Consider the following 15,616-nt stretch of genomic DNA (forward strand, 5'->3'; position numbering starts at 1 on the left):
CTCTGATCATGTTAGAACTCCCTAAGCATGCCTGGGAGAATTGCCATTGATAAATTTGGTCCCCTTGAAAATGGACATCATTTAATGAGGATAGTAGGTGAACATACACATTTTCCTTTGGTCAAAGATCTCTCATCCACCACACATGAGCGAGTAATCAAACGCTCTTTAGTTTTAGGTATTCATTGATGCCCTTCATGAGCAAATTTTATTAAACAACTTCTAATGGATGCTGGGGAAACCAATCTAGTGTCTCTATGCAATAATCCTTGTTTCCCTGCTAGCTCTTCCCTAACATTCCAAAATTTGACACAACCCTTTTCCTCACATTTTTTCTTGTTCGATCCCTCAGTATATCAATAACACCAAGTATCTCTGTACCAGAAAAAATATCTTCTCTTCATTCATTCTCTGTAATCACATTTCCTTCAATACCACATACCGTCTTGTCTTAGTCATCCCATTCATTCTCACCAGCACAATCGTTACTGTCATCATTGCTGTCAACTAACCAGGACAAAGCATCGGCTACGACATTATTAACACCTGGAATGTTCTCAACTACAAAGTCATATTCTTGTAGAGCTACTATCCATTTAGCGATTCTTGTAGATACTGCATCAATCACTTTCTTTAAAAATATTTCTCGAGAAGGTTTGTGATTTCTCCATATTTTGAATTGTGTTCCCCACGGGAAATTATGCATTTTCTTAACTGCCCAAAAAATTGTCAGGGCCTCCCTTTCAATGACTCAATATCTCAACTCTGCTCCTCTGAGAAGCAACCATGATGGTTCATGAGACTCCGAGAAGCAAACAGGATGGTTTTATAGTTGTTTCCTTCACATTGAATTAGCACAGCTCCTAACCCTTTTGTGCTTGCATCAGTGACCAGCTTAGACTTCAAAGAGGGATCAAAGCTATGTAATTTAGGAGCTGTCACCAATTCCCTTTATATACTTTTAAATTCTTCGTCACACTCCCTGTCCCACAGAAATTCTGTCCCTTTCTTCAGTAAATTCCTCATTTTTATACATTTCTTCAAAAAAATTGGTATGAATTTACAATAATATTCTGCCATCCCCAAACATTTTAAAAGTTTCTCCTTATTTTTAAGGTACTTCATTTGTGGATGGTTTTCAAAAGACTTTTTTTAGGTTGTATCCCTTCCCTAGAAATGTCATGCCCTAAATACTCTATATTGTTCTGTCTGAACTTGCACTACTGACTCTTTTTAATTAAATTTGCTTCCTGCAACCTCTTTAAGATCATTCTTACCCTGACATTGTGTTCGTTCACGTTCATGCCACTAATGAGCACATCATCCTGGCACACTCTGATGCCATCTAATCCTTTTTTACACTTTCTCTATAACCCTTTGCAAAACGGATGCTGCTGACACCAATTCGAACGGCATTCTTTTGTACCTAAAGGTTCCAAACGGAGTTATAAAGGCAGTCAAATCATTGGACTTATCCAATTGAATTTGATGAGACTCTGACTTTAAGTCAGTGAATGAGAATTCACAGGCTCCTTTCAATGATGTGAGCATGTCAGTGATGTTGGGAATAGAGTATTTGTCAACTGCCACCCCTTAGTTTAATTCTGTAAGATCTATGCATAATCTCACCTCAGCACTACTTTTACTGTCCATAACAATAGGAGCCAGCCATTCCCTCCCTGTGACTTCCTCGATCATACCTTCCCTCCTTACTTTTTTTAATTCAGCTTCCATCTCTGACCCCACAGCAAATGTTACATTATGCACCTTGCTGCACACAAGTTGCACACCTTCTTCCAATCTAAATGTCTGAGTGTAACCTCTTAAACACTCTGATTCACTTCTAAGCACTAAAGGAAATGATTTAATCATATCAGCCCCAAATTCATCAACATTTTTAAATTTGTGTGAAATCACTTCTACAGCATCCATAAGTATTATCAGTGGTTCACAAATGGGATCCAAATTACACCAAGATCTTGCTGATGAAACCGATTAAAAATACTATCTTTCTTTTTGTAGAAATACATTTTTCCTGCTATGAACCTCCCTTTATATTCAATTGAATTTAATAGGTTTTCCACCATGCACAAGTGGTTTAATGTCTGGTTTCCGTAATTTGATTATTCTGGCAAGTTGTTCTTCAAAAAATGTCCCTGAGGCTAATGTTATTTTCATTCCAGAGTCAAACTAAACTTTGGTTTTCCCTCCTTCTACCAAGATTCATCGCTAGGATAGTTCTCCTTCCCATTCTTTATCTGAAGAATGACTTGACCACATTCAGAATCAGAGCTATTATCTTCAACTTCCATCTCTTTTATTTTCTCCTTTCCTTTAACTTTCTTGTTCTTGCACTCATTCTGAAAGAGACTCTTTCTACCACAGCACTTACATGTGGCTTTCAACACAGGACATTCCTTATGATAAGCCAAGTGACTTTTACTTCCACATTGGAGGCATTTCCGTTGTTCTTTGTTTTTCCCGCTCTCTGCTTTCTTCTCAACATAACCCTGTTTCACTTAGAGTGCATTTACCTCCTGAGATGATTCTTTCTTGATTACTTCGACACACAATTTTCAATTTTCTTTGCTACGTTAACCACCTCATCCAATGATGGTTCATCCTTTTGCCATAACTCATATCTAACCTTCTCAATAGTACATCCCAACATAAATTGGTTTTGAATATGATCGTCGACTACATCTTTTAATTTACAGGAAGATGCAAGTGTTCTCAAATCTGTGACAAAGTCTTCCGCAGATTTGCCTTTTCTCTGTATTCTTCTGACAAAATGATATCTCTCAAGAATTTTGCTTACTTTTAGCAAGTAACGGTTGTCTAATTTCTTAATACAGACTTTGTATTCTTTCAAAACCTCAGTTTCACTTTCACTTAGTACTGGCAGATGATCAAATACTTCCTGTCCTTCAGACCCTAAGCGATACAGTAGTAAATCAGTTTTGCTTTCAGCATTCATTGTAGCCCCACAAACCCTAGCATAGCATTCAAAAACTTTTTTCCATTTAACCCACTTTATACTTAGTTCTCCTGGCAAGGATAAGAAGAAAGGCGGTGCAGTAACGTTCTGCATGGTAAGGGCAACACACTATGAGTACAGTTGTCATGGGCGTATCAAATGTCACATGTATCACAAGTGTATTACTGTAAACTAAACTGAAGATGTACCTTACAATATAGGGCCGTTCCCAATAACTAATTTGGCGTGCCTTTTGCCGCTGAAAAAACTCTTTTGCAGGCGTCTCCTTGCAGGCATGCCGTTGCTGGAGCTGACCACCACGTGCTTTGCTGAATACAGTAATTAATCTGTGGCATGCACCGCAAATAAAAATTAAATAAAAATAGAAGTCGTGCCTGTCACCAGTGTAATAAAGGTTGGTAACTCCTTTTTTTAGAATGAAGGGTTCAGGAACGCAGTGCTGTAGAGCAATTTATTTATGAAGAAATTTCTATATAAAACATCCCAGACATCTCTCTCGGCACAGGTCCGGTACTACACACCCGACCAAACCCTTGATCTTCACAATTTTAGTGGAATGCCATCACGTTCCACCACAATTCCAAATAGAATCATGTTACCACACAGAGCTTTTACTGCTGTTCTGAAATCATGTTCTAGAAGGTAGTATTTCACTTTTTTTTCGGAAGTGATGATTAGTATCATGCTGTCTTGGGTTTCCTGTTAATGTATGCATCGAAGATGAGGCCTGTGTTTAAGGTAAATATGAATCATTGTGTATTGACTTAAAAATGAGAAGTCAAGTTGTCTATGTTCAAATAGAATAGCAAGGCTTGAGTCTGCGGTTTGAGATGTTGGTGAATATGAAGGACTCCATTTTTGTTAGGTTGAACCAGAGGGGTCTGTGTATATTTCCAGAGTGTGAATCAGAGCTTGATCGTTAGCAGTGTCTGTGAAGAGGTTGAGCAGCATCTGGAGGCTGGGTTAATTTTTTGCCTTTGATGATGGTGGCATCCTCAACTACTTGAAGAGTACTGGTTTCCACATAATGCAATCAATTTAACGCAGATTGGTAGTCCTGTAGGAGATTATACTTGTTGATCTCATAATATAACTGGTTGGAGACTGCTTTTTCAATTACCTTATCCATTAACAGTAGGAAAGTGTTGCAACGAAAGTTGTCAAGGTTGACTTGGTCCAAGACTGGTTTATCCAACAGGGGTGGATCTGTGTTGTCTTTATGGCTTTGGGACTGTTTCCAAACTGAGGGAGAAACTGACCATGTTGAGGGGAGTGGTGATACTGGGATATCCTCTTCATATGGGATGACCTTCAGTGAAATCAGGATGTTGGTGAGTATGGTGTGTAGGAGGAGATTTATAGCTGTCCACTTGGGGTTGGAATGACGGAGGTTATAAGAATGTTGATTTAGGCTGTGTTGGTGAAGAAGTGATTGATAGCACTCTGCTTATAGATGGACTGAGTGATGGGATACACTTCTCTGTGTCAGTTCTCGCTCAAGAACGTCATAAATCAATCACAGTACTATGGGATTGTGACACATACAGCACTACTGTGACATACAACATAGGATCCTGAATTATAGACTGCTGTGGGATTCTGCCACATGCAACCTATAGAACCACATAGAATTTGGACTCCTGGTGCACTAGGAGACGTGTATGATCCTGAAACAGCACTAACGGGATTTTGTATGATCCAAGCGCAGCATTGTGGGGTTGTGTGTGGTCCTGACACAGCACTGTGGGATGCTGATTTCCCGATGCTTAATCCGTAGGTGTGTGCTGGTATTTTTTCCTTTGGCCCTTTGACAACAGCATGTCCATGTCTCGATCTCAGAGCTCGCTGTAACGCATTAACTATCCTGTAATTGCAATGCCGTGCTGTATAACTTATGTAAATGAAGGGCTGTCCCAGCCGTCACTCCCAGGGAGCGCCTGAGACCGCGCGTCTGCGACTCTGTCTGCCCATGCCAGGGCCAGACTGGGCGAGCTCATGTTCCGGGCAGAGAGGGCGGGGCGGTGAGTGGCTTGGGGGTTTCCAGACAGATGTGTGCTTCACGCCTTCCTCTGCCCTGACAGGACTCTGGTGGGGAAAGTCCCTCTCCCTGCACAGGAGAGGCCTGACAGAAACTGACAGCCAGGAGCCCGCAGGACTCAAGAGAGCACGCACAGAGTCCACGGGAGAGCATGGAGCGAGACTGAAAGACAGCACGGGAGCGAGACCCTAGAGGAGCACGGACGGGACTCCGTAGGAAGAGATGCCCTGGTAGAGCACGGGGGATACAGTGGTACAGCACTGAAGAGAGACTCTAGGAGAGCACGGAAGAGAGACCCTAGCAGAGCACGGGGAGACCCCGTAGGAAGAGATGCCCTGGCAGAGCACGGGGGATACCGTGGTACAGCACTGAAGAGAGACAGACTCTAGGAGAGCACGGAAGAGAGACCCTAGCAGAGCAGGAAGAGACTTCGTAGGAAGAGAGACCCCAGCAGAGCACGGGGGACACGGAAGAGAGAGCCCTGGGTGAGCTCGGGAGTCCCTGGAGGCGGAGGGAGACAGCCCCCAAGAAGTCGGTCTCTGTCCGACCGTCAGCATGAACACCCTGAACAACAGCAGCGTCGCAGGAGCGCTTACCAATGACCAGGTACGGAGACGGGGACAGGCGCGGAGAGAGAGAGACACCGATAAGAACAGAAGCAGAGACGGGTGTGGAGAAAAAAGAAAGCGGCAGTGAGAGACACGCAGGTGCAGAGCCATATAAAATCAAAGGGAGATATCAGAGCAGTAAGTAAGAAGACAGATGGGGATAGACGGGCACATAGTGGGACGGAGAAAGGACAGAGACGAGTGCAAACATTCATACGTATAAAAAGTGTGTACAGAGAAGCAGAATAGAGGCGAGGCACATCGCAACCCAGGGACACGAAAAACTCAAAGATGCAAATAGGGACATATCTTGCAACAAAGAACGATAGGGGAATACCTTGAATCTGTGTCTGCCTGAAGAGTCTGCTACGATGGGCATCTTGAGGTGTCGAGTGCTGTTCCCGCGTGTCGAGTGCTGTTCCCGCTTCTATAGGTTGCAGTCATGTGGAACGGTTGTTGAGAGAATTGCTTGCTCCTCCCGGCTCTTTCTTCCTGTCCCTCCCTCTATTTTGTTGGTATTTTGTTTCTTCCTCTCTGCCTTATATGTTTAGAGTCCGGCCCTCGGGCTTGACGGCCTGCTGAGTTCGCTTGGCAGGGGCTGCTGCATACAAATATTGGACACCTCTCTTCAGGCTCATTCAACTTGAATGTTAAGAATTCTTGAGATTCGTGATATGAAGAATGTTTGATGTGCTGAGGATCCACTATTGCTTAACTGTTTTTGAGTTACAATTGTAAGGGCAGGAGAGGGAACTTTATATTTTTGTTGTATGTTGTTTATATAAAATTATAAATAAATATATTTAAAAAAAAATAAAGAACGAACAATAGGGGAAGAGAGGCTGGTGAGACAGAGAGGTGCACACATGCAGAAAGGGGCCAACTTAAAGGGACAGCATCTGAAACAGAAGACAGGAAAACGGAGCCTCAGGTGGACCGTATACATCTTCGTAGAGACACATTAAGACATCTTTTTGGGGGGTACCCTGATTGAAACAGCTTTGAATTTATGATCTAATTACAACTCTTTCATGCCCTTTTCGGTCAGGTTCCTGAAACACTGACAGGAAACACTGGTCCAACATCTACAATTGTTTTAATCTAATATTTAGGGATAGAGACAGGTGTTTTCAATATGGTAATAGCGCAGCAGCCCACTAAAATTATTGTAAATAATCTCTGTGACTCTCTCCCGTTTCGAATATGTGGGGTCTTGTTTCGACCTAAAATATTTTTTATGGATGTTGCTCAAAAAAACAAACAGAACATTCCTCTCCAAAAAGTCTGTAACGGACCACCATGCGTTTCCCTTATTAGAAACAAATTAAAAGAAAACGAGTATTTTTTTGGCAAGTAATAGTTGTGTAATTTTTTAATACAGACTCTATTCATGCAAGCCCATAGTTTCACTTTCACTTAGTTCTGGCAGATGATCAAATACTTTGTCCATCAGGCCCTACGCAATACAACAGTAAAGCAGTTTTGCTTTCAGCACTCATTGTAGCCCCACAACCCCTAGCATGCCGTTCATTTTTTCCCATTTAACCCAGGTCATCAGGGCAGGGCTGTCTGCGGAACAGATCCAGCTCTGGGCTCCCTGAAGGGCTGGGCCCCTGGGCCAGAGCCCTCTTTGCCGTGCTAAAGCGTCTCTGGTCATAGAGAACAAGGGCAGAGAGGAGGAGGGAAATCCGCAGAAAAAAGCGCCAGACCTTGTAGACGGGCAGTCATCCAGCCAGCGAGGCTTGTAAACACAGGCAGGACGCAGCCCGGTTAGTTCAGCTCAGCTCACGTGGGCGCACGCAGGTTCCTCCCTCTGTAACCTGTGGGGGCGGAGCTGCAACTTACATGACCTCTGAGACTTGTTTTTGAGTCACTTTAAACAGGTTTAATGGTGAACCACAGACGCGCATTGTACATAAAGATATAGCGGCCCAGGGCGAGAAGAAACCGAGTGGGGTAGAAAGTGTACAGGCGGAGCGAGAGACAAAAGCAAGAGCGAGAGTCCACAGAAACCAGGGGGGTTGGTGGCTCAGTGGGCTAATGCATCCACTCCAGCAATCTGAAGGACCACTTCGTCACAGCTGTGCAAGCACATAGACACGTCAAGGGGTTGAATGTTTCACAAAGAGCTAGGCTGTATCTTAAATACATACATTCATAGAAGACGGGCGCAGAGAGAAATAGTCACTGAAATCGCCAAAGAAAAAAACAGAAATATAACAATTCACAGAATATAACAATCCCAAATAAATAAACAAAGGCAGAATAGGATGCATTGAACCATATGAAGACGGCAAGTAAGTCCATAAATTAAACACAGTCAACAGCGGAAATGTGTGCGCAGTAGAGAACAGAAACCCTTCGACAGATGAACAGACGGCGTGTTTGGGTTGACGAACGCGCCAAAGAAGACCTGCAAGCACCTGCTAAGTAAAACCTCAGGAAGGCAGTGAGCGTAAACTCACCTGGCACCCAGAGACAGCAGATTCGCAATGACTCCAGCCGGGAAGCTGTCCATTTGGGATGTGGTAGAATGACAATATCTCACAGGAAGACGCTTCTGAGGACAGTGACCACCAGGCACTGAGGCAAATTCAAGACAGTGGCTCTAAAAATTCAGGTCAAAATCCAGGACAAAAATTAAGGATAAAAGGCCAATTTTACGGACACATTAGAATAGGTGAAGTGAGTGTAGGTTCAATAATGTGAAAGTGAATAAACAGATAGCTGAAAACAGTAAAACTCAAAATAAGCTTATGGTCTTTGGCTTGTATAGTACATAGCGGTATTTAGCAACAATTCACATATAATGACTTATTCAAGGATTTTTAAAAAAATAGCAAACATATGCACGCTAAGCAAAATTTGACAACTGGCATAACGGACAGTTGTCAGATCCTTTCCCTTTACTGTGAATGATAATACTTGAAGAAGTCCACATTCGAAAAGCACAATTGCTCTTGTCTTGATGCTACGTCCTCCAAATTACTCCCAGTTTATGTTCAGATTTCACTTTTGCAGAACCCTAAAACATATGATGAATTAATCGTATGAGTATATTTTTGTTGAAAAAAATCCCTAAGCTTTCCAGTCATCTCAAACTTTCATAAACAACTTTACCATAGCAATGGAGACTTTACTCTCTACACACATGAGAGATCACAAACATAATGACAGTTGTCAGCATCATTTATAATGTTTTCATAACTGTTTGACATTCAGGCATGGACGGGGAGTTTTGCCTTCTAGGAATGGACTGTATATCTCCAGTCTGTTCACAAGCATGCAGGTGCTCTAGTGCCGGTGCCTTAAAATTAATCCTCCTCTCGAATGGCAGCCAGTCCATGTCATGCAGAATAGGTGACACGTGTACTCTCCTAACAATGCAGGCTACTGCACTTGGTGCAGAATTCTGAATGTCAAACTTTAGCCAACTCTGGCAGTGCATGTGTGGTGATGCTTGTGGAGGAAGAGAAGGGGCTGGGTTGTTAGTAGCGCTTTCTCATTGGTCTGGCCAGGAAAGGACTGCGTTGGGGCCTAGATCCAGTCATCACTGCATAGGTCGATTGGCTCTTTGGGAAAACAAAGATCAAAAACAAGTACAATGCATCTCATGTAAATTGCTCATCAATTGGCCAAAGTCAGTCTCGGAAGCCAATAATAAACATCTAGCGTGCACATATAAGGTCGTTGTGCAGAGAGCTACTGCATTAGGATTTTTTGGGCAACATTTAAGCCAGTCCAAGGGCAGCATTCAAACTGTGGCCTCCGTTGATGGTGTCGTTCACTTCCCCTTTGCTAATTTGAGTTTTTATAAAGTATTTACTGACCGCTAAATGCCTAAAGCATCTTAGCTAAAGTCTACCGTCCTATTTGATGGAGGAAATAATGCAGAGCCAGGAATAACAGCATTTTACAAGGAAGAAAAGTAGGCCTATTCCGGTTGTGTCACATTAGGCAAACAACTCATTTAATGCTTTCACCACGTTGTAGAATTGTAGTTTTACCTTACCACTGTCAGATGCTCACTTGGATTGTATCACAAAAGCCTAAAGAGCATGTTTGTGTGCCTGAATGAAGGCCTCCAAGGCTTTGAAACGACTTTGGCTGTTGCGCACAGACTTTCCTATAGGTTTCAGCAGATTTGTTAAATCAAAGACCAAGCCAGAGGCTCTCAACCTCAGTCTTCTACAGCAAGTTACAACTCAACTCATGTAATACCACGGTTCACAGAAGAATTATTAATATATTCACAACATATTGCTGAACAATATATTAATATATTAATCAGTATGTGGACAGTATTCATGCAGTTTGTTCACATCTATCCAGTCATCCACCTGGTCATCCATGCACTCACCAGGATTCACCCATATCTACCCATCCATCCAAGCACCCATTGATCCATCCTTCTGTATATCCATCCATGCACAAACGAAGATCCATCTATCAACCAACCTCATTCAACCAAGCTATCCGCCCACCAAGATCCATCAATTTACAGATTCATCCATTCAAACACCCATCGAGCCAACCATTCATCAATCCATCCATGCACCCAACAAGATCCATCCATCCACTTACCGAGATCCATCCATCCACCCTGCTCTATCCATCATCCATCTGTGCACTCTTAAGATGCATCCGTGCAACTATCGGTCCATCCATCCAAGCACCCATTGTCCATTTATTCATTGATCTATCCATCCATGTACCCAGCATGATCTATGCATCCACCCACCAAAAGATCCATCCACTCACCCAGATCTATCCATCCATCCAAGCATCTATTCATCCATTCTTCCATAAATCGATCCATTCATCCAACATAATTCACCCATCTGTCCATCCAGCTATCCAACCAAAAAGATCCATCCATCCATCCAAGCACTCATCCATCAGTCCATCCATCAATCCATCCAAGCACCCATTGTCCATCCATCTATCCATCCATGCACCCTTTAGGATCCATCCACTAAGCCCAGAACCATCCACCCTGATTTGTCCATCATCAAACACCCACCCATTAACCTTTCCATCTGTCCATCTTTGCACCCACCAGGTGCCACCCATCCATCCATTGATCCACACACCCTCAAAGATTCTTCTGTTTATCCTTATTCATTCATCCATCCACCTTTCCCATCCATCCATATATCATTCATTACAATCCATCCACTGAGAAATCCATGTTCCTGACTAATTCAACCATCTGTTCAGCCAACGTCCCCTTTACACATTCTCCATTCATGCCTAAACTCTCCATCCTTTCATCAATTCATCCACCTACTCATCTATCTGTCCCTCTGTTCATCTATCCATTCATAAATCCAACATCTATCCACCCCAAACAATAATAAATGAAACATCAAGGTGCTCAATTTAGATAAAAATATGTAAGTAAAAATCGCAGTGCCATATTATATAACTGGAAAAAAAGGAAAAAACATTGCAAAACCTTAATAAAAGCCAGATAAACGACTATTCAAGTAGCAAGCTAGAGCTTTTCAAATCCCTTACAATGTTACTGTCTTCTGTTAAAATATCTCTCCGTTCCATTCAGTGCTCGTTGACCATTGATGCTGCACTGACAGCCAGTTCTGATGCCTGTATCCCCTACCTGTCGTGATGAACCAGAAAGCTGTAAAAAGTAAGTGTCAAAATTACTGACAAATGCTTTCCGTTATCAGATCAATAACGGATATCAGGCTGAAATTAAGGCCGTCCGAGTAATTTAGCGTCGGAGACACTGCTGTGCTCCCTCCAATGTGGAGGGGCAAATCTGCTGTAACCGGTGACCGATCAGTCTCCTGACCTTGGCCGGCTGAGCCAACACCAGGCCTGGGAGAGATACTTCCTCACCTAAAGGCAGTGCTTAAATTGTAAATAAAATGGTGCCGGTGCCCAAAGCCCTCCTCTTAAACACGTGGCTGCTGCAATTAAATGTGCGAACGCGGAATACTGAGGCAGTGTAATCCCAAACCATCTCGGGCCTCTTCAATCCATATAAAGCCACTCCCTGCCCCGTCAGCTCACTCTAGCAGCTTTCTACTTTCTCCCCTTGTGACGTTTTTTCGTTTTTACTTCATCCGTCTTTCCCATATGTGTCTTTTGCTCTTAGCAAATGCTTGAGGCAGAATAATAAGCCCCGGCCCTCAAAAATAAGTGCCCGTGCTCAGCACCGGAAACAACAAGCACAAATTAAGCACTGCGTAAAGCTAAGTATAGCGGCCTCACAAGTAAACCCCCAACGAGGCAGGAAGGCTCGACACGAGGGCACTGAAGGTATACCAGCGCTTCCTAAGTACAAACCTGTGTCCCGCACATAGGGATAGAAATGAGCCCGGCACACGCGGCCACCCGCTGGAGGTGTCGTCATCGATCTGCTCATCCAATGGTGGATCCAGAAGGGGTGGTTGAGAAATCTCTGTCGCCCTAGAATACAGACTAGGTCAGGAACAAAGTACAATGCATCTCATGTAAATTGCTCATCAATTGGCCAAAGTCAGTCTCGGAAGCCAATAATAAACATCTAGCGTGCACATATAAGGTCGTTGTGCAGAGAGCTACTGCATTAGGATTTTTTGGGCAACATTTAAGCCAGTCCAAGGGCAGCATTCAAACTGTGGCCTCCGTTGATGGTGTCGTTCACTTCCCCTTTGCTAATTTGAGTTTTTATAAAGTATTTACTGACCGCTAAATGCCTAAAGCATCTTAGCTAAAGTCTACCGTCCTATTTGATGGAGGAAATAATGCAGAGCCAGGAATAACAGCATTTTACAAGGAAGAAAAGTAGGCCTATTCCGGTTGTGTCACATTAGGCAAACAACTCATTTAATGCTTTCACCACGTTGTAGAATTGTAGTTTTACCTTACCACTGTCAGATGCTCACTTGGATTGTATCACAAAAGCCTAAAGAGCATGTTTGTGTGCCTGAATGAAGGCCTCCAAGGCTTTGAAACGACTTTGGCTGTTGCGCACAGACTTTCCTATAGGTTTCAGCAGATTTGTTAAATCAAAGACCAAGCCAGAGGCTCTCAACCTCAGTCTTCTACAGCAAGTTACAACTCAACTCATGTAATACCACGGTTCACAGAAGAATTATTAATATATTCACAACATATTGCTGAACAATATATTAATATATTAATCAGTATGTGGACAGTATTCATGCAGTTTGTTCACATCTATCCAGTCATCCACCTGGTCATCCATGCACTCACCAGGATTCACCCATATCTACCCATCCATCCAAGCACCCATTGATCCATCCTTCTGTATATCCATCCATGCACAAACGAAGATCCATCTATCAACCAACCTCATTCAACCAAGCTATCCGCCCACCAAGATCCATCAATTTACAGATTCATCCATTCAAACACCCATCGAGCCAACCATTCATCAATCCATCCATGCACCCAACAAGATCCATCCATCCACTTACCGAGATCCATCCATCCACCCTGCTCTATCCATCATCCATCTGTGCACTCTTAAGATGCATCTGTGCAACTATCGGTCCATCCATCCAAGCACCCATTGTCCATTTATTCATTGATCTATCCATCCATGTACCCAGCATGATCTATGCATCCACCCACCAAAAGATCCATCCACTCACCCAGATCTATCCATCCAAGCATCTATTCATCCATTCTTCCATAAATCGATCCATTCATCCAACATAATTCACCCATCTGTCCATCCAGCTATCCAACCAAGCACCCATTGTCCATCCATCTATCCATCCATGCACCCTTTAGGATCCATCCACTAAGCCCAGAACCATCCACCCTTTACACATTCTCCATTCATGCCTAAACTCTCCATCCTTTCATCAATTCATCCACCTACTCATCTATCTGTCCCTCTGTTCATCTATCCATTCATAAATCCAACATCTATCCACCCCAAACAATAATAAATGAATTCCAAAGTTTTATTGCAAAGGAAAAATAGAGTATCACCCATGTAAAGCAGTTTACTTTGGGGATATGTCGAAGATCAATTGCTACAATAAAAGAACACCTCTTCTTAAAATGTGCACTCCTATAAAAAATTACAACAATATTATAAAATGTATTATAAACAGTGCTTTAAATGAGCCGGTACTGCGTACCGGCACTTTTTTATTTTGAGAAGCCTGCACTTCTCAGGGAAAACGTAATACTTTTCATCGGCGAGTACCTGGCACTTTTGTAAATGTAAATTAGCACTTGTATAGCACACTACTCACCCGTTAGGGTCTCAAGGCGCTGTACTCATACCGCTATGGAACCCCTCCTGGCTTTTCCCTGTGAGGCCCCACTCCTGAGCACCCCCAGGGTGAAGCCAGGCATCCAAGCACTGTTGGGGCCCTTGTGGAGATTAAGCAAGCTATTGCCCAGAGTTGCAGAGTGGGACCCATGAATTAGATTAGGCACCGAGGTGAGAATTATCTGGTCAAGGGGAATTGAGCCCAAGACTGCCGAAGGGGACTTGAACCCTGGTCTTGAGGCAGAGCCAGATCTCTGCTTCAGGGTCTGCTGCTCTAACCATTCAGGGTCTGCCGCTCTAACCATTGAGCCACACTTCTCCACGGGAAGAAGCACTTCTATTTTTCCATTTTAAGCACTGATTTATATTTTAATTTATTCTTGCTTTTGTGTAACCACTGGTAAATCTTTTCCAAATATGTTGAAGGTCAGTTGCTACAATAAAAGAACACATCTCTTCCTAAAATCTGAAATACTATAAAATATTATACAGGTATCAGAAAATGTAATATAAATTATTCGTGATTTTGTGTAACCACTGTTAAATCTTTTCCAAACAGCCGGTGAGACATGGAGAGTTCTTTGTTGTCGGGATCTATAAAGCTGCGGCACACTCCTTTTTTCAGAAGGAAGGGATGTAATAACACATGAGATAAGATACGGTTCCTCCTTGAAGCGCCCCTGTTCGCCCTTCCCTCACTCTCAGAAGGTAAAATGAGGCTGATAAGTTGCAAAAGGTGGCTTGCGGGGTCCACCGTGTGACGTCACGGTGCCCAAAGCCTGTCCGATTCCACTTTCGCTACCGAGAGAGTTTTAGTGAGTTCACTTCCACGGTCGTCTTTCACCAAAACTTTTCTTTCTTTCTTTAGTTAGTTTTACGTAGAGCGCCATCGCTGTGTGTCCGTTGTGGCCTCAACGTGTAACCAAGGTGAAATAAAAAACTTGTCTAAGATGGTTTATGATTAATTCTAGGAAGATGAGATCTAGAGCATGGGTGACAATGACAGCAAAACCCACATTTTGTTTTAGACAGTGCAAACCTTGCCTCATGATATATAACAGCGCCTCACTCCAGACGCAGACTGCACTACAATGTCTATTTCCAGCATTCAGAGTTTATCTGGGATTCGAACCCAGTTGCTGCTCGGCCAAGGTTGACAGAGGTATCCACCAGACCACAGCGCCTCCTCGGAAAGCTTAGCTCGGTGTGGGCTGAGGTTCCCGGAGTACCTCGAGCTGAACCAGAGTCAGGCATCTGCCTCGAGCATGACTCAATATTCTTGTGGCTTGCCCACTTGTGGGTGAAAACGAGTTGTAAAGCTTTCGTAGACTGGGGGTAAAGCGTTCAGCGTTTGAGATAAAAAAGGGTTCCGAGAGCCTCTTTGCGGTGCAAGACTGAGACATTCCGGTAGAAGCGGAAGTAGACCTTTCAATCGTTTCCTGAATGGCAGGGGAGTGAGTGCAGTTCAAATAGTACTCGGGTGTGCGCTCCAAAAGAATGAGGCGAATTCAGAGAAATACCTTGTATACACGGCTTGTATACAACAGCGTACCCTGCGTTCACATACCTCCCAATGGCGTCCATACCCACAGCTGTCCTGGGGGTGAAATTAAGGCAAGAACCAGTTTTTCAGTTCATTGCTCTCATGTCCTCATACCCCTGAGTTTTGGTGTCCTCCAGAGCCCGCCCTCTATGTGGTTTCTTGCTTTCCT

At 43.3% G+C, this 15,616-nt stretch overlaps 1 protein-coding gene across 1 annotated transcript in view; it reads left to right on the plus strand.

The window, feature by feature from the left end:
• Positions 1-4,996: 4,996 nt before the first annotated feature.
• LOC138288143 (transmembrane protein 116-like) overlaps positions 4,997-15,616 on the plus strand; it is a 112,590-nt gene continuing 101,970 nt past the window's right edge. Inside the window, exon 1 of the mRNA XM_069229419.1 lies at positions 4,997-5,642. Within this exon, the coding sequence (XP_069085520.1) occupies positions 5,592-5,642 (51 nt within the window). The 5' untranslated portion in view covers positions 4,997-5,591. The remainder of the gene's footprint in view (positions 5,643-15,616) is intronic.

This window comes from Pleurodeles waltl, chromosome 4_1, assembly GCF_031143425.1.
Source record: "Pleurodeles waltl isolate 20211129_DDA chromosome 4_1, aPleWal1.hap1.20221129, whole genome shotgun sequence".
NCBI classification, from domain to species: domain Eukaryota; kingdom Metazoa; phylum Chordata; class Amphibia; order Caudata; family Salamandridae; genus Pleurodeles; species Pleurodeles waltl.